The 20,604-nt window shown below is 39.5% G+C and overlaps 1 protein-coding gene across 1 annotated transcript in view; it reads right to left on the bottom strand.

Annotated features, from left to right (window-relative positions):
- Positions 1 to 1,506: 1,506 nt before the first annotated feature.
- Positions 1,507 to 20,604, bottom strand: part of LOC126331179 (uncharacterized) — a 371,504-nt gene continuing 352,406 nt past the window's right edge. Inside the window, exon 15 of the mRNA XM_049996454.1 lies at positions 1,507 to 1,973. Coding sequence (XP_049852411.1) covers positions 1,894 to 1,973 — 80 coding nt within the window. The 3' untranslated portion in view covers positions 1,507 to 1,893. The remainder of the gene's footprint in view (positions 1,974 to 20,604) is intronic.

Raw genomic sequence — 20,604 nt, 5'->3', positions numbered from 1 at the left:
TGAGATTCTTTAGCCCGGCACACAAATGGGCACTGATATAATACAAATTTAGCTTATATTATGTTGGCACATGTAGCGCAATACCATACATCAGAAACCAACTTGATCTGCTGTATATTTCTGTTTTTATTGCAAAGTGGTCATATTATATAGAATTTTATCCAAAGCTTGTGAAGGTTTATAATAAACACCAAGATTATCAACAACAGTTAAGAATTGGATGAAAGAATATGATAAACAATGTGAAGTACACACTAAGGTATTGGATAATGGGGGTTTGCAAATATATGGAATAGCTGAAGTCATAGACATATCAGGGGAAACAGTACAGCATATTTTATATAAAGAATTAATTGTGAGAAAAATTTTTGCCAGATGGGTGCCACATGTTAAATGCTACCCAAAAGCAAATGAGAAAATGCTTTCCTATTAAAAAGAATGCAAATGATTTTATGCAGTAATTTATTACAATGGATGAGATATTAGTTTGGATTTCTTGGCAGAAACATAAAAGCAATGAAAAGGGTGAATGGAAGCCAGAGTTTCATTATCAAAACAGATAAAGTAGATTTCTGCAAGAGAAGTAGTAGTTATTGTGGTCTTCAGTCCGAAGACTGGTCTGATGCAGCTCTCCCCACTAGTGTATTCTGTATAAGCCTTTCATCTCGGCTTGAGGTGCTGCATCCTTAATCCATTTGAACCTGCATACAGTATTCAATCCTTGATCTCTTTCTACAATATTACCCCTGGCATTCTTTGATGCCTTAGTATGTGTCCCTTCTTTTAATAAGCCTGTTTCACAAATTTCATTTTTCCCTAGTGTGATTCAGGACACCATCATTAATGTGTAATCCTGACATTACATTGGAATAAAGGACTGGCACTTTATTTAATTTCCTGTCACTGCTGCAGACATATTGGTTAATGGTGATTTGTTTCAGATGAGTCCAAATAGTTTTGAACCACTGTCTGGGTCTTCATTATGCAATTATAAAGTAATTCCATTGTAACATATGAAAGCTTTGCTCTGTTCTCACAGTATACATTCAAACTGTCTGCTCTTGGCAGCACTTACTTCCATACACTAAGTCAGCTTACTATCTTTACCTAGTGCATAGAAGTCAAAGAGATTATTATTACTACAATTGCTGCATACTTGGCAAATCATCTTAACCAACTGGATAAAAAATATGAGAAGATGTCTAAATGACAAAAAAGGCATCTTTGTTAAGGATAACGAATTGCATCTGCTCACATAGGGAGTCCTGAATTTTTGAAGTAAGAGTTGCTGGAATGTAAACTCAATTATGGAAATTTCTTATCCACTGACTTGCATCAGTTTACAGACCCAAAGAACATTTTTGTCTTGGAAACATTTTGAATCTATTGAAGAAGATATGGCAGTTGCAGGTGAGTATTCTGGAAACCTTTCAGAAACACATTTTATGAGGGAAAATATGAGGCAAATATAACTACAAAAACACAATATCTTTTTACTGTCTTTTCAAGAACTTTTTATTGTTCACCCTCATATACACATACAGTTACTGCTTTGCTATTGTTTTTATCTAATATTGATGTTCAGTCTCATATGACAGTTCAAGTTTTTGCAATCCGTTCACCAGCTGGAATAGGATTTGAGAATTTCCTTCATGGTAAATATGTAAACTGCGATTTTGTTAAAGATACACATATATACAACAACATTCAAAACACAAAGTTTATAAAAGATGCAGACTAACCGTGTTTTATTTGGCACTTTAATAAATTGCAGATAAAAAGAGAACCTGTATCAATACAAGTTTAATGGGTAGTGACAAGCATAGTCGCTATTTAATATAAGATGACAGTGTTTTCTCTGCCCATTCCTTATCAGTCTCTCTGAAATCATTGTCATGGTAGACTTATGTAGATTGGACCAAATGGTATGCTCCTATCTTGTTGTAGAACTACCTTCTTTCGGAAGTCCAGTTCTGAAATTGAAAAGGCAATTTGTTTAATAATTTTACGAGTTAAAGAAGAGTACACAAAAAACATCAAATACAATACAACCGTTTCGAAGACAAATAATAGAAGGAAAAAGGTGACCACTTGCTATATAACTGTGCTATTCATCAGTCAACAGGCATATAAACAATAAAGGAAATGTTATTGAATTTTCAGAATGTCATTCTCCAGAGGTAATGCAAAAACACAAAGGCTCACATATAACACCTACATTGTTACAGCATTGCAGGCAGACTGTGGGAAGGGAAAGAAGGGAGAGAAGGTTGCCTGAGGGCTAGCAAATCATAGAGTAAGAAAGTAAAGTGGGGGTAATGGGGACAGGTTGTAGTGCTTTGAGAATTTCCGCATATATTGCAAAACCACTCGTCCTTCCACTGACTGTCTTGAACACATGATATTTTAAAAATAAGTGTGCAAGAACGTACATATTGCGCAACACATGTTTGTGCATGCAGGCTGAAAAGCAGTCACGAGCACAAGGTAGACTCATTGGTCAAACAGTATTGACAAGTGTCTTCCACTCGAGCCACGGAAGTCGTATTGGAAGAACAAGAAGTAATCATGTAGTTTTCTTTGCTGTTTTAGTGTCTGCGATTATCGTTAAAGAAAAATGAACAATTAATTATAGACATTCTGATTGGACTTCATGTGTTGGACTTGCTAGAAGCAAGACATATGTTCATAAATTACGAGTGGTTCTTAAACCAACTCACTTATAAATGTAAATAAACCTGTTTCTAAAACTGGAGTTACGAGTGAAATACAACAAGATGAATATATTTATACGTGGAATGTGAGAATGTTCTTCTGCATAGTTATCTACACCATTAATTGGTGAAAACATAAAGTTTGTATATATGCTGCACACGTTCTATCGTCAAAAGAGCGTTAGAACCTGTCGACCTGTGTGAAAGGATGGAAGAAAACAGGAATTTTGAGATGAAAATAAGATTAGAAGATATGTGTTGCCATAGCAACCGAGTATAATAAGAAGAGAAAACCATTAAGAGAAACTAGATTAAGCCCAACAATGAAATGAAAAAAATTTGCGAATGCAACAAAGGGAAAGATGAAAGAAAGTCTTAACATTAAAAGAACAGAGATATCTCGATGTATTAGACTAAGAAGAGATACGCCGAGTACAATTCGACTAAGAACATTTGGTATGGAGAGTACACAGCTCCCACACACCTCGCAGCCGACACTGATGCTAAAACTAACATTCGATGTCGCCGGCACCCGTGCTGTTCACCGGTGCTGATTCCGCACCTGGTCGCCGACGCAGCCTAAAGCTCTACACCGGATGAGCGTGAGACAATAATTGTTTGAATCGAAAGTTACAGAAACTATTCAAAGACTATAGTACTGTAGTTAGTATATTTAGAGGTGAGTGTTTTTAATGATAACCTAATCTAAAAAAAAAAAAAAAAAAAACATGGATAATACTCAAGGAACTGGGAAAATTCAGAACCAGACATGGCTATGACAGTGACAAAGGAAGTGCCAGACTGGTCTGAGGTTGTAAATTTAATTAAAGCCCAGCGGGCAGTTTCAGCAGCTTTAAGATAGGAACTAAGTCTTAAATTAGATGCAGTTAATACTCAACTAAATGCTAGATTAGATGACCCAAGAACAGAGTCAAATGCCCAAGTTACTACTTTAAGTAAAAATTTTGACGCACAGGGTGCAGTTTTAAATGCTCAAAGTCTTAAGTTAGATTCAGTGCATACCCAATTAAATATTAAATTAAATGCTCAGAATGAGGTTTTAAGTAACCAGAGTGAAACCTTGAACAGTCAAGCAACAAATATATCTTTATTAAAGACTGAATTTGACACACTAAATAATAAGGTCAAAAATCTGAAGTTAGATTTTAAGAGTGAACTAACTAGTACTTGGAATACTCAAGTGAATCAACTGTTCACTGACTTTGACCAGAGACAATTTGAGCAATTTCAGAATTTTACAAAGAAACTAAAATTTGATATCGGAGATAAATGTAATAATGTAGAAACTGAACTTAGTGAAACGTTAGGATCATTTCAAAGCGAATGCAATGTTACGTTCGATGCTGTAAAGCAGAGGTTGCACACCTTAAGAGAGAGTTTGGAAAAACCGTATGAATTACTACCTATGGTCCAATCGCAAATTGCAGGCATGAGCATTCGAGTAGATAACGTGGAACGAAATGTCGAGGAGAAATTAGCCACTGCAGACATAGTAAATATAAGTAACTTGGAGGAACAGGTAAAGGAAATAATCAATCAAAAAGTTCCTGAGAGGGTAACCTCCGACAACATTTCTTCAAATTTAGCTTCAGAACCTAATGATACTAAGAGAGGGACAGATAATTTATGGAAGGAATTCAAACTTATGCAGGACAAAGTATAAAATAGAATAACTTTACGTAATGTTGTGTTTCTTAGTAAAGTGGTAATTGTTTTGTTGTTGGGAGATTTTCACACAAAAGTTAACGAAAAGTATTGGGTCGTAAGTAATCAAAAGAAGTTAATGTCAGATCAATGGGATCCAGGCAGAGTCACATCTGTCTTCCAGAGATGTTAATGTTCTGTGTTAATAGGCGGAGTGATGACTGTCGGATACCTAGTTGTTCTCGGTGTTTCTTCTGTACTATTTTTTCTGCACTGAATTCGCTTCAAATCTTAAACTATTCTGTAATCTATTCTTGAATTCTTATACTATCCTATTATCCACTTATAGAGACACATACCCATGTGGAAGTATGATAACATCACCCGAAACTGGTCTTGGTACGTGATTGAGCTATCCTCAGTTGTTAGTGCACGATAAGTATTTAAGTCGCCTTCACGCTCCGCTCCAGTCAGCGGTGGTCTCAAATCCCGGCATCAGCATATAGTTAGGCCTTATGTTTGCCTAACCTATTCTTTGAAAGTAATTTCTTATCTAGTTGATCTATGTAAACCTGGGTGGAGATTAATAAACTGCAAAGAATATTAGATTAATAGAAAATGGAATTTTATGCGAATAATTCCATAACTTCGATAACAAGATACATAATTTTACCTTTTGAGATGTGATGTGTAAGGGAAGGTTTCTATTAGTTTTCGAAGGGGTGGGTAGTGTAGGTACAAGCATGGCTAACAAATGCTTCAAATGGCTATGAGCACAATGGGACTTAACTTCTGAGGTCATCAGTCCCATAGAACTTAGATTTACTTAAACCTAACTAACTTAAGGTCATCACACACATCCATGCCCAAGGCAGGATTCGAACCTGGGACTGTAGCAGTCATGCGGTTCCAGACTGTAGCGCTTAGAACCGCTCAGCAACACCGGCTGGCGACATGGCTAACACAGAACACGCACCACACCTTCCAAACGATCCTTGCAGACTAATGTGACTGATTCTTCACCATTTGCCATTCCATAGGGGTTGTTAAGAGTCTGCTTTTGGTACTTCAAAGGTGAAGGTGAGAATGTCCGCTCTGTAGAAGACATTTTACACCATACCTTCTCCGGCTTCTCAAACAAGTACCGGTGAAGTAGGCATCCTGGGGAAGGAGGTGGGAAGGGTTTGCTGTCTTTGGGGCTATCTTCTTTCTCTTCTTTGATCTTAGCAACGGTTTCTACTTTTTCCTTTCTTACTTCTCATCTGAGTACTGGTCTAACTTTCCCTCTTTGCACATTCATATACTGCTGTCGCTGAAGTCATTCTTATTTTCCATGGTTTCCAATAAACTTCAACTTATTTCATATAAGTAAGCTGAAGAAACAGGATACACAAACACACTTACCCATACACACAATGAAACATGAAGATGCAAACAATGAAACTACAGATACCACAGCTTGTGTCTGTATATGTATGGATAGATATCTGTGTGTTTGTGTGTGTGTGTGTGTGTGTGTGTGTGTGTGTGTGTGCGTGCGCGTGCGAGTATATATCTATCCTTTTTTCCCCCTAAGGTAAGTCTTTCCGCTCCCGGGATTGGAATGACTCCTTACCCTCTCCCTTAAAACCCACATCCTTTTGTCTTTCCCTCTCCTTCCCTCTTTCCTGAAGAAGCAACCGTTGGTTGCGAAAGCTAGAAATTTTGTGTGTGTGTTATTTTATTGTGCCTGTCTACCGGCGCTTTCCCGCTTGGTAAGTCTTGGAATCTTTGTTTTTAATATATTTTTCCCATGTGGAAGTTTCTTTCTATTTTATTTACATCAAATATTCTGATTAATTTTATTTGTAGGGTGATTGCGGGACTCTTATAGCTTTAGTAAAATATACTGAATAGAGTAAATAGTAATAGTAATAGAAGTTGTTGAGTAAAGGAGAACTATAGGGTATGAAATGAAGTATTAAGGAGAAAGTGTAAAGTGTGAACTAAATTTTTAATTTTACCAGAGAATATTTAATTATAGTGTACATAAAGATCTATACTAGGGAAATGAACCATGAGGTCTACTCATAAAGGATAAAGGAATACAAAAGGCAGATAGGCAGACTTATGAAAGGGGCACCAAGAAGGGGACTGACCTGTACCATAGCAAAATAGGAATCAAGAGGGGCGTACCTACTGAAATGGAAGGAGGGAGTGCACTCATAGGGTCAACCCATATGTAAGGTAAAGATACTGATCCAAGGGGGAAAGGACTGTATGATGACAGAAGTTACACATTTTGTAGGAATTATTCTGGTAAGTTTGAATTCTATATCCCATTAGCATTATTTATGTTTCATGTGAGTCTACAAGTGTCGAGAAGAACACTTTCATTTGCCCAGAGTCCCTCCAGACTGCAAACAGTCTATAATTAATGAGGCTATTCTGTACTAAAGAAGCAGTACAAAGAATTAGAAAAAAGAGTAAAACACTTGAGTGTCACGAACACCTGGAGCTTATGATTGGAAATCCAAAGGTTTAGGCCTCACGACTCCTAGATATAAAAGAATTGACTCCAACTTGAGTGAAGTACTCCCGTTGTTATAATTATAGTAAAATGAAAAAAAGAAAAGCTAAATAGTAAATAAATGGGTTATGCACAGTTAATAAAAAAAGTGGAATTATGAATTGTTATTCTATGTAATTAATACTAATTTACATAATGAGTATGCATAAAATATCGTGTGTTCGAGCTGAGGGGAGTGATATGTAGTGCTTCAAGAATTTTCGCGTAAATTCCAGAACCACTCATCATTCTACAATCTTGAACACACAGTATTTCAAAAATAAGTGTGCGAGAATGTACATACTATGCGACACGTGTTTGTGTGTGCACGCTGGAAAGGAGTCATGAGCATAAGGTAGACGCGACAGTCGAATGGCATCGACAAGTATTTGCCCCTCAAGCCATGGAAGTCATACTGGAAGAACAAGAAGTAATCACTGCTGTTTTAGTGTCGCAATTATTGTTAAAGAAAAATGAACAATTGATTGTAGACATTTAATTGTACTTCATGTGTTGGATTTGCTATAAGCAAGACATATTCATAAATTATGAGTGGTTCTTAAACCAATTTGCTTATGAATGTTAATTTAATGTGTTTCTAACCTTTGCAGATGCGAGGGAGACTTATTTGACAGTGTTTGTTTATGTGGAGAATGAGATTTGTAAAAGTGTGATGTTTGAATATACATCATTAAGTGGAGCAAAAGAAAACTTCATATGTCTGCTTGTTTTTACAAGTAGAAAGAGTCTTGAGAAATTTCTGTTCCTAGCAAATATACTTCGGAGAGGAGGTTGCAGCAGCAAGCAAGGAAAGTCGGCTGACCATCTCAAGTAAGTCGTATCATTAATGAAATGGGAGTTTACACACATACCTCACCACTTTAAGTTGTCCAAAGCGTTAGAAGGTGTGAATTAGGTGTAGGCGGGGGACCATGGACTGTGAGAGGCAAGATTGAATACATTTTTTGTCAGTTCTGATCAGAATGTTTGGTGTCAACAACTGTTTCCACTGTAGGAATGGGGAAGAGGAGAGTAGATTTTTATCTAGTTCTGTGTGATGCCGAATTTGCACGTGACGCTGAAGGTAGCCCATTGGAAAGAACTGAAACTTCTATAAGATTGACTTTAAATATTCCTAGATAGACTGACAACAGTGATCTGAGTTTTGGGGGTGGTTATGAGGAATTTTTGAGATGTGTGATGGATGGCAGAAGCCACCAAGACAGTGCTTGCATGCTATGAGGCACTGGTTGACAGGGGGACAGTTCACAAGAGGTATGACATGTCTTGTTGGACAATGGTATTCCAAGACAGGCTTTGGAAAACATTTAACTTTTGTAGGTAGTGATTGAAGTGCTCTTCCATTTGTTGGAGAAAAGTGTTTTAATTTAGGACAGACCCTGATTTGATCATCCTCCCTGCATACAAAATCTCTACCACTGCTGTGACTGACTGCAGTGATACCTAACAGAAGGCATCGGACAACTCCCTCACTCTACCACCTACAATCTGTGCTATGATGATCCCATTCCAGAGGTCAAACATTCCTCTAATTCATACTCAAATCACTTGGTCTAGCCAAGTACCCATCTTCTGAATCCACCCACCTCCTCACCCCAACTACCCCCACAAACCCACCTTCCGCATCGGTGGCAGATTTACACATTTGTCACCAGTAGGCTATTAAAATTTTATCACCCCTACCAACGTCTACAATTCTATACCCTACTTCACAATCATGTTAATTACAATTTTTTTGTCAATGAACTTGTAACTTCATTATTTGTGCACTATTGTGCTAATTACACATTTTCCCTGTAATTAGTATGACTGTAAACTAGGGGTTCAATATGTCACTTCCTACATTATTTTTATGACCCAACGATTTAGATTACACAAGAAATAGATTATGGTTTGGAGGAACCCTGACAGCAATGCCACCACGTTGAATAATGCTTTTCATGCAGCGAACCACAGGACGTCATGTTACAACTCAAACTGTGTGCAACAGGCTGCATGACGCGCAACTTAACTCCCAATGTCCGTGTCAAGGTTCGACTTTGCACTCACGACACCATGCTGTGGGATACAGATGGGCCCAACAACATGCTGAATGGACCGCTCAGGATGGGCGTCACGTGCAACAGGCTGCATGACGCGCAACTTAACTCCCCATGTCCGTGTCGAGGTTTGTCTTTGCACCAACGACACCATGCTGTGGGGTACAGATGGCCCAACAACATGCTGAACATGGGCATCACGTTCTCTTCACCGATGAGTGTAGCATAAGCCTTCATCCAGACAATCGTCGCAGACGTGTTTGGAGGCAGCCCAGTTAGGCCTTAGAGACAATGTCCAGCGAGTGCAGCAAGGTGGAGGTTCCCTGCTGTTTTGGGGTGGCATTATGTGGGGCCGATGTATGCCGCTGTTGGTCGTGGAAGGCGCCATAACGACTGTATGATACGTGAATGTCATCCTCCGACCGATAGTGCAACCATATTGGCAGCAGATTGGTGAGGCATTCGTCTTCATGGGCGACAATTCGCGCCCCCATCGTGCACATCTTTTGAATGACTTCCTTCAGGATAACGACATTGCTCAAGTAGAGTGGCCGGCATGTTCTCCAGACATGAATCCCATCGAACATGCCTGGGATAGACTGAAAACGACTGTTTATGGACAACGTGACCCACCAACCACTCTGAGGGATCTATGCCAAACTGCCGTTGCAGAGTGGGACAATCTGGACCAACAGTGTCTTGATGAACATGTGGATAGTATGCCATGATGAATACAGGCATGCATCAATGCAAGAGGATGTGCTACTGGGTATTAGAGGTAATGTTGTGTAGCAATCTGGAACACCTCTGAAAGTCTCACTTTATGGTGGTACAACATACAATGTGTGGTTTTCATGAGTAATAAAAAGGGCAGAAATGAGGCTTATGTTGATCTCTATTCCAATTTTCCGGACAGGTTCCAGAACTTTCAGAACCAAGGTGTTGCAAAACTTTTTTTGATGTGTGTATATGCCCAGCGTTATGAGTTTATAAATAATGTCAGAAAAAATTTCTTCAGCTTTATGCCCCACTGAGGGCAGAAACTCGAGAAAGCTTTCACGTTGTTTGCCTATTTCCAAAATGTATCTAACGAGGGTAAGTTGGTCAACATGTGCTATGTCTGGTGTTGCACTGACAATTGATGAAAAATATTTTGAGCTTCTTATCTTACCTCCATTTTGTTTTAAGACTTTATGACTCTTCAAGAGAAGGAACCCATCACAAGCAGTCTTTGATAAGTAACTGATACTTCCAAATCATACAATTAACTTCCATTAAACAGTGGAAATTCCACAATGTAGTAATGACATTTTTATGAAAAAGACAGCTGCTACTCACCATACAGCTGAGATACTGAGTCGCTGATAGACACATCAGAAAGACTGTCAAACAAAGCTTTTAGCCAAACAAGCCTTCATTAGAAGTGTGTGTGTGTTGTCTGATTCCGACGAAGGACTGTTTGGCCAAAAACTTTGTTTGACAGTCTTTTTGTTGTGCTTATCTGCGACTCAGCATCTCTGCTATGTAATGCACAGCATCAGTCCTTTTCATAATACTGTCAATAAATTCTAATTATGCGGATGACACCACTTTTCATTTTTTCATCTGAAAACAAGGCCTCTTGAACACAGTCACTTCACTATGGCAACTACCGTATTCTGAACGTTTCTGTTGTGTTGGCAAAAGAGCCAACACTGTGTTACTAGAGAGGGCTGAAATGCACGCGTTTTAGCTCACGCAGGCTGGCGAGAGGAGGGAAGAACTATACTGACATCAAGTCTGGAACATGACAAGTAATTAGAATTCAGAAAGCGGACGTAATTAGTTTGATACTTAAATTTAATCCATTAATGATGAACGTCGTTCTTGAGGGTACATGATTTACAATATTGTCTGTTCAGAATTCATTCTAATTACTGAATATGGCGCCTTGCTAGGTCGTAGCAAACGACGTAGCTGAAGGCTATGCTAAACTATTGTCTCTGCAAATGAGAGCGTATGTAGGCAGTGAACCATCGCTAGCAAAGTTGGCTGTACAACTGGGGCGAGTGCTAGGGAGTCTCTCTAGACTAGACCTGCCGTGTGGCGGCACTCGGTCTGCAATCACTGATAGAGGTGACACGTGGGTCCGACATATACTAACGGACCACGGCCGATTTACAGGCTACCACCTAGCAAGTGTGGTGTCTGGCGGTGACACCACTGTTTCTCCAATAAGTAATTTCTTTCGTCAATCTGGACAAGCAATCAATTCTTCCAAACTAAGGGTGGGCTACTGGATTTATGACGCACAGAGTTTTCATGCTGTGTTAATCAGTGTTCTGCATTTTTCCAGTCATTAAATCCTTCATTGTCAAACTGAGTCTTATTCTCGAATGGACCTAATGCCAAACAGAGCCCACAATATCCAGATCTTTTACTTTTGGAATAAATCAGCCGATTTTGGCCATTCATTTCACTATTTTTCTGTTTTCTTTGGAAGACACTCACCGACAAGAAATGCTGCTGATCAGCATATATTGTTTCCCCTTTTCGCAAGTCATCAGACTTGTTTTGATCAATGCCATAGCATGCAATATTCTCATTTAAGATACCATTAATTTCTCATAAAGCTGGATATTTGTTTACATGTAGTGTTGTCTGCACTTGATAATTACATAATGCCTGATTCTGAGATACATCTTCAACTGCTATACTTACTGACAATTCCTCTACTTCCTCTTAGTCAAAAACATAAATATCAATTTTGTCAAAAGTAGATTGTTCAACAGGTGACTGTTGTTGGGCCACAGAGTTCAAATCTATTTCATCTTTTTCAGACTGTATTGTATCAGTGCATGATACAATTGTATTGTATCAGTGCATGATGTTGAAGTTCCTGGTCTTCCAGCGTCACTTTAAAAAAATTCAATTCTTATCATTTTACAAATAATCTATTCTTGTTATTGTTTCCTTTTTTTCATTTTGTCCTTCTTTTTATCTCAGTTCCAATAGGTCACATTCTCCCATCACTTTAAGAATTTTTTTATCAAAGAACTGAAATTAAAAAATTTACATTGGGAGTTTTATTTCTGGTAAGTAATTAGCAGTACCCTTTGTTCAGACTTCAGACTTTGAATAATTACCTAACATAAGTTCCAGAAATTTATTTAAATATGATACAACAAAAAAAATTGAAATTTCTTTGCATAATTTCCGAAACACCTTTTTACCAAATTAAATTACATCTTAATGATTAGTTATGTATGATTTATTGTAATAATTTATGATTATTTATGTACTGTAAGTTTGTACACACCTGTGATGTAACATGACAAAATTATTCATACAATCCACAAAACACATTGAAAAATTACAGCACATGACCAGCAAAATGTGCTAGAGAAATATTTATGTGTATTATTTGGCCACAATAACTTGACAATTGTACTTGCTTGCTGGTAGAAGTAGAGAAAATTGGCACTAGTTGAAAGATATTCATTTGTCTCTGAGCACTGCCAATGTTAAGCTGCCCATAGATGCTAAGTAGTGCTGTACATATTGTTACGGGTCATGGTGCTAGTCACTGTTGGAAGCAGCAGACACTGCCTTCCCCTTACCACTCATCTCCCCTCAAGAGCTTTAATGTGGCAGCAAAGCTGTTCCCAGCAGCCACTGCGCGAATCGTCAAGTTAACATCATCAGATAGTATTAGAAATTGCAAGATGCAATCAACCAAAGTCACTTTTCTTTAGTTTTTGAAGTAAATATAGGATGGAACGTCGCCATTTGTATCACTACTCTATATTACGCTACATGATCAAAGGTATGCAGACACCCCCAAAAACATAGGTTTTTCATGTTAGGTGCATTGTGCTGCCACCTACTGCCAGGTACTCTATATCAGCGACCTCAGTAGTCATTAGATATCGTTAGTGAGCAGAATGGGATGCTCCGCAGGACTCACAGACTTCTAACGTGGTCAGGTGATTCGGTGTCACTTATGTGATATGTCTGTATGCAAGATTTCCACGCTCCTAAACATCCCTAGGTCCACTGTTTCCGATGTGATAGTGAAGTGGAAATGTCAAGGGACACGTAAAGCACAAAATCATAAAGGCCGACCTCATCTGTTGACTGATAGCAACCACCCACAGTTGAAGAGGGCTATAATGTGTAATAGGTAGATATACATCCAGACCATCACACAGGAATTCCAAACTGCATTAGGATCCACTGCAAGTACTATGACAATTAGGAGGGAGGTTGAGAAAACTTGGATTTCATGGTCGAGCAGCTGCTCATAAGCCACACATCATGCTGGTAAATGCCAAACAATGCCCCGCTTCATATAAGGAGCATAAACAATGGACGATTGCCTTGGAAAAAATATTGTGTGGAGTGATGAATCACGGTACACAATATGGTGATCCGATGGCACGATGTTGGGGTAACATCCCTGTAATGGACTGCTCTGCTCTGAGTCCTGACCTAATCCTACAGAATACTTTTGGGCTGTTTTGGAATGCCGACTTCATGCCAGGCCTCACCGATCGACATCGATACCTCTCCTCAGTGCAGCACTCCATGAAGAATGGGCTATCATTCCCCAAGAAACCTTCAGGCACCTGACTGAACATATGCCTGCGAGAGCAGAAGCTGTCATGAAGGCTAAGAGTGGGCCAACACCATAATGAATTCCAGTATTACCGGAGGAGGACGCCACGAACTTGTGAGTCATTTTCAGCCAGGTGTCCGGATACTTTTGATAACATAGTGTACCTCTCCTGAACTCAATGCCACCATGCAGCATATGCCTACAACAGCATGACTATGCTTTGGCTCCTGCAGTGGACACACCGTGTTCATGCAGTCAATCCAGCCAGACATACTTAGCAAATAGTGATGTCACTCGTCCCCACGTTACAACCAAATGTGACTATGCATATTGTAGAAAAATTTATCTAAGTGGGGAAACATATTAAATTTTCAATTGTTTGTGTGGACCTAATAACATTTAGGTATATAAACATGAATCTTTTAAATACCTATAAGAAATAAAAAAAAAAATTGATGCCAAATTAGCCACCCCTAAAATCTGCCGCCCTAGACTCTAGCCTACTCAGCTTGTGGTGTCACCGCCAGACACCACTCTTTGCTAGGTGGTAGCCTTTAAATTGGCCACGGTCCGTTAGTATACGTCAGACCCGCGTGTCGCCACTATCAGTGATTGAACCGAGCGCCACCACATGGCAGGTCTAGAGAGACTTCCCAGCACGCGCCCAAGTTGTACAGCCGACTTTGCTAGCGATGGTACACTGACTTCTACGCTCTCATTTGCCGAGACGATAGTTAGCATAGCCTTCAGCTACATTATTTGCTACGACCTAGCAAGGCGCCAATATCCGTACTATTGATATTGTGAATCATGTACCATAAAGAGCGACGTTCGTCATTAATGAATTAAAGTTAAGTATTCCACCAGCTACGTCTGTTTTTCTCAATTCTAATTTCCTTGTCATGTTCCAGACCTCACGCCAGCCTGCGTGAGCTAAAATGCGTGCATTTTGGCCTCCTTTAGGAACACAGTTGGCTCTCCTGCCAACCACAACACAGCTTGCTGGTGAATTCACCACTGTTATGAATGCTTCCCAAAATCTGTAAACCTTCTCACCCTCAACACCCACTTCAGCTTCTTACAGTGCTCCCACCCAAGCAATCTCATATCTTGTTGACCAATAACTCCAATCTATTGTCCACAATACAGCTTCCCTTTTCAAAGATCCCAACTGCTTCCTTCACAGTCTCTCAACTATTCTCATATCATTATCACCTGGATCCCTACTCATCTCTGCTGAGATCACCTCCCCATATATCATCATTCCTCATGCTAATGGCTTTGCTACTGTCAAACATTACGTCTCCTACAGCCTACTAACTCAAAGCTCACAACCTCATTCCTTATAAACTTAGCCAACTACACCATTACTTGTAACTACTTCTCTTTCAAGGGGAAGATACACAAACAAATCTGCAGTGTAGTCATAGGGACTCGTATTGCACACTCAAATGCAACCTGTTTATAAGCCACTGAGAAGAAACCTTATTCATTCAAGATCCTGAACCCTGGTCTGGTTCAGGTTCATTGATTATCTATAGGACCTGGACCCAGGGTCAAGATAGTCTACCCTAGTTCCTCCACAGCCTCAACAGTATCTCTCCTATCTGTTTCACCTGATCCTCCTCAATCTAGTGATGCATCTCCCTCCACCTGTTCAATGTCCAGATGAAAACCCCTGTTCGTATCGAGGCCACACAAATAAACAGTACCTCCCTTATGTAGCATTTGCAGTGACAAGCAATCCCTTGCCCAGTAATGCTGAAGGTTTTACTGAGGCTTTCACAGAGAGGCACTACCCACTGAATTAGCAAGCAAATAATCTCCTGCACCATATCCACACATGCCTCTAATTCTCCAACTTCCTCCATGAAATAGCTGCAAGGCAGCACCCCTTCATTATCCAATATCATCTTGGACTGGAACAACTTAACCACATCCTTCCCCAGTTTCAACCAATTTGGTCCCAGCACTTGCACAGTGACAGTCTGCTACCCACCTGATCTACAACGTATGCTGGTTCATCATTAAGTCACAGCTACTCCCAAACCCTTCCCATATATGTCGTATTCCATGGAAGATTTAAATGCAAGACCAGTCCTATGCATCCCTCCAAGCATAACACATTCCAGTGCCCTCACAGATTCATCTTACCCAGTCAGCAAAGGGGCCAACAGTGTTAAATAGTCATGTCATAAGCTAAATCTGCTATAAATTTTGCACAGCATTTTACATAGTTTTGTCCACCAACCACCTGTCCACTCAAATGAATTCCACTATCAGCTGTGGCCAAGAGTAGTGTTGCCCAGTTGTTTCAGTGGTTTGGGTAAAGATAGTGGTTTCACAGTATAGAGAAAGCACTGGACAGTAAATAGGTACATTATCAGAATTTGAACACTGCTGTTCATTCGTTGGAGCTGTGTTCTTTTACAGAGCATAACAGCTGACAATGGCCACATGTGTGTGTATGTGTATGTGAGAGAGTGAGTGAGTGAGAGAGAGAGGGAGAGAGAGGGAGAGAGAGAGAGAGAGAGAGAGAGAGAGAGAGAGAGAGAGCTGAAGGGTAAGAATAGAGGAATGCTAAGAATGCTTGTCCATTTACATGTTGCACACATGGATATGATGAAGGTTGTGTGTTTGAAGTGTGAAGTGGGCAGCCTAGGAAGGAATAATGCAAAAAGAGATCACTAAGAAAACTATACAGAAATGACTATAGGGGTAACTAAAGTGACAAAGTGAAGAATGAAGTTGGAGAATGGGCTAAGTCACAGAAAAGTAGAGAAGAGAGATTAAGTAGAGACTGAGACCAAGAGGTAGTCCCTCTCTTCAGCAGCTTCATTCTGTCATCTGATGCTTATTTTAACTATGTTTTTGCTAGGGGCCTATGTACCCTTCCCCAGATTGTTTTATCAGCAAAATCTCTCCATGTCAGTCAATGCTCCACTTTCTATTCTCCATCTCCTTTCTCCCTGTCTGCAACAAACAACTACCACTGCCCATCCAGAGTGAACTGTATCTATACTTCATCTTTTACTGTTGCCCATTTCTCTTCCAAGCCCACATCCATTACCACAATTCATCTCTTCTAAATTCGCCCTACCCACTCCTATCTAGGACAATCACTCTTTCCAACTGGACCTTAACACATGGAGAATGTAGCTTTCTTGCCTGTAAAGCAGGTGTTGCTATCAGCTAAGTCAATTACTTCAGGTTTTCCCCTTCTAATTTGAACCCAACTGTTGTTTTGTCACAAGAAAATAGCTTAGTGTGTAACACAAAAAATAATAAAATAATAATAATAGTATTCCATGATAAGTGATCATGTTCTGAACAGAGATCTAAGATGGCAGCAACGAGTGATGTGTGCTGATCAGTTTTAAATGCTGAAGGTTTTTAGTTCTGCACTGCTTTGCTCTACACATGCGACTAATTGGTCACATGCTCTCTGATCTCTCTCTGTCATGTGATGGCTCGCCGCTGGGCGCATGTCTTTTTATGTGACACCATGTAGTCAACTTGTGCTTTGGTGATGATGAAATTATGATGAAGACAACACAGTAACCATTGCCCATATGGGCTCAGCTGGGAACTGAACTAGAGCTCCTTAGGTTGGCATTCAGCCACACTGACCCTGCAGCTACCAAGGCTGCTCTCCATGATGTCTCAAAGTGATGTTGCTTGTGTGCTAGCTCCAATGGAATAAAGAAATCATGATAAGCCCACAGCACAACCAGCAACAGCAGATGAGAAGGGCTGGTTACCCAGGCAGTGGAGAGCAACGAAGGCAAAGCACACCTCATTTTAAACTTCACATAGGCCAAAAAAGGGTTAAGATAATGAAGTAGTTACTAAATCAAAGTGAAAGAATAAAATGTGTGTTAAGACAAAACCACAGTTCTGCTGTGGATGATCTAGAGCAGTACCAGCAACTAAGTTTCAGTTTTTGAGATTATAGAAGATGCTGAACAAAAAGTACTGATTAATTTTTCTTGGACATTGCACATGAAAAGCCAGGTGTATATGCTTAATGAAAGTATCAATGCTCTGTAGGAGAGAAACTCACTTTCAAGTAACACAAAATACTAATTATTATCAGTGACTACAGCATAGCTGTTTCAATAGTGTAGCCTTGTTGAAGAAATGCTGGACGATCAAATCTCCAAGGTCGGTAACCTTTAGTAAAAGACACTGTGACATAGATGGAATTTTATTTACTCTAATTAATAACTGCTGCTAACGAGCCACATACAATTTGGCTGGATGTATGCCCGACACTAGACAGAAGAATCCTTGTCAAAACGTCATCTGATTATTTTATGTCAATATTGCTGACATAAAAAATTAAAATAAAATGTGTAAATCAACATATATTTTATGTGAGTTTTATCTGAACTGGGAAAAAAACCCTTTTGTGATAATTTCGTTGGTTGAAATTTCTTTCAAAATTAGAATTCATGTAGTTCTTGGACATGTTCTCATAAAGTACATCTGAGGATGAAACTGACATGATGAATATGATGAAGTGTTTGTGTGCCACAGGGTTTTATTTAGAATCTGCATGCTGTTTGCACTGTAGCTGTTTGTGCGTTGCCCTGTAAAATTATAAGAACCAATGCAAGACAAAGTGCTGTCCACTGAAACATATTGCAGGAGTGAATGATATGCTGCTGAATAAAATTTAATTGGAAAAAATTAGCCATCTGAAGAGGAGCACGATAGCCCAAAACCAGTTATGACACTGAAATAAAACTTGTGTTCTTCAACAACAATCTTTAAAGGTTGCGGAATTCACATGATAAAGTATGGATAGGACAACATTGCTCATTGTCATGGACTTACTACAGTGTTGTCGCAGAGAGAAAAGTGAAACTGCCGTGTGGCATGTCCTGGTTGGTGGATAGGGAAATCCTCACCAGCTTGCTAGTGGACTTATGTGAAATTAAATATTTGTCGTGGACCAAACATACCAACACAAGAAAAACATTATGCTCTTTCCAAGGCTTACAACATCGACAGTATCTTGATCAGTGTCAAACATCAATGGCCTCAACCTACGGTTCTCCAGCTGTCACAAATATGGAGGAAAGTTCATCAGTAGCTATTTCCCTAGATGATGACCAGTTCACCACCATCTTGAATAATGCAAGCAGGTTTCAGATTCTGGGGAAGCTGCACTGACATTCTCATAGGTGTTGGAGATTTTAGGACAGGGCATACAAAAATGCCAGAGCTTTTTTGCTACTTCTACACAAACTTACTTCTTCAGACCAGCAAACTGAAACACAAGTCACTGATACCTTGTCCCAGTATCAAATGTTCATCATGACAATTCAGGAAATAAAATTCACCAATGGAGGCTTTACAATCTTCAAAGGGAAGACTGGAAAACATGTAGTAAAAACTATCACCCACTGAACCACAGGAATATTTCATGTTCAATTATGGACTTCACCTCCCCTAAAAGCTGCGTCTACACAGTGATGGGCATACATGTGCCATTCAACCAGGCCAATACGCATTCACTCAGGCCAACTCACATTCAATCATGCAAATAAGAGGGACCTGTAAGGAATAGGCACGTTCTGGCACGAGCTAGAAGATATCCTCCCAAAGGTATCTGACAATCATGCCATCATTCTGCTTGGGGTTTCAACGCTCAGCTTGGTATGGAAATAAAATACCAAAAGCTTACTGGAAACTACCTAGGTCACAGGAGAACCAACTCTAATGGAGAGAGAATAGTGGAGTTATACACATCATTCAATCTGGTTCTTAAGTCAACTGCTCTCAAACACAGGCCCAGAAAGTACAAGACCCGAACATCCCAAACTCCTACCTCAGTGAATTCTAAATTGACCATGTCGCCAAGGCACAGAAAGTGAAACAAGAGATCCAGAATATTTCACCCATTAGACAGAAGCTTTAAATCCAGTTAGCTGGGAACAACTGCAAGAAGCTGTGATCACAGCACAGCAGCTAAGGAGACTGCCCCACTCACAAAACCAAGAAAGCATGTTTTGTGGGATGTAGAATGTTATTCAACAGGTGGGGGGTAACAAACTTAAATTCTATAAAACCTTCAAGCACAATCTGAACAAATTCAATACTCCACCCCCGAGCCTACAGTTCACAGATTCCATATTGAAACTAGCCCTTATTGACAAAGATAATTGTCAGATTCTATGATATTATTTTCAATTGCTCCTCAACTGTGAGGTTCTGAAACTGAATTCGTTTGTAAAAACAACCCATCCAAATTTGTCTACATCTACTACGGAAGAAATTGAAATCATCATCCAAGAACTCAATTGCAACAAAGCACAACATAAGACCATATAATTTCTGAACTGTGGAAACATGCAAGGGATAAGGCAATCAATAAACTTGTTATAATTATTCAAGATATTTGGGAAAGTGAAAATCTCCCAAGCCGTAATTCACCCACTACGTGAAAAAGAGGACACGACAGATATGAACCACTACCGTGGCATCTCTCTCCTGTGAACAACTTATAAGATATTCCCAAAGTACTCTAAAGAATAGAGTGGAACACAACAAATCAATCAGTAATTGGGGGGAATACCAACTGGGTTTCAAAACGTACTATTATGTGCTGAGCATATTCTCAATTTTTTAATCTATCCTTTCATATCTGAAACTATGGAACAGAGCATTCATGGTGACCTTAAGAATTTCAGGTAGGCATTTGATTTCATCAACTGAAGCATCCTCTCTCAAGTCCTTGAAGAGTTTGGCTTCGATGACAAGATGAAAGTCATTATCCAGCAAACCCTAAACAACATCACCCGCAAAGTGAAGCACAGAGGAGAGATGTCTGATGCTTTTGAAATCAGGACAAGTGTGAGATAAGGAGATGGACTATCACTTCTGCTCTTCAACTGTATTCAACAAAAGGTCATCTGACAAAGGCAGAAAGAAATGAACACCTCAGGGGTAGAAAATGAGGTGAGGCAAAGGCTACAAATAGACGAATCTTACAACTGACTGCCTAGCCTTTGT

Source organism: Schistocerca gregaria, chromosome 1 (assembly GCF_023897955.1).
Source record: "Schistocerca gregaria isolate iqSchGreg1 chromosome 1, iqSchGreg1.2, whole genome shotgun sequence".
NCBI lineage: Eukaryota > Metazoa > Arthropoda > Insecta > Orthoptera > Acrididae > Schistocerca > Schistocerca gregaria.
The sequence above is the reverse complement of the archived record's forward strand: the minus strand, read 5'-3'. Positions and strand labels throughout refer to the sequence as shown.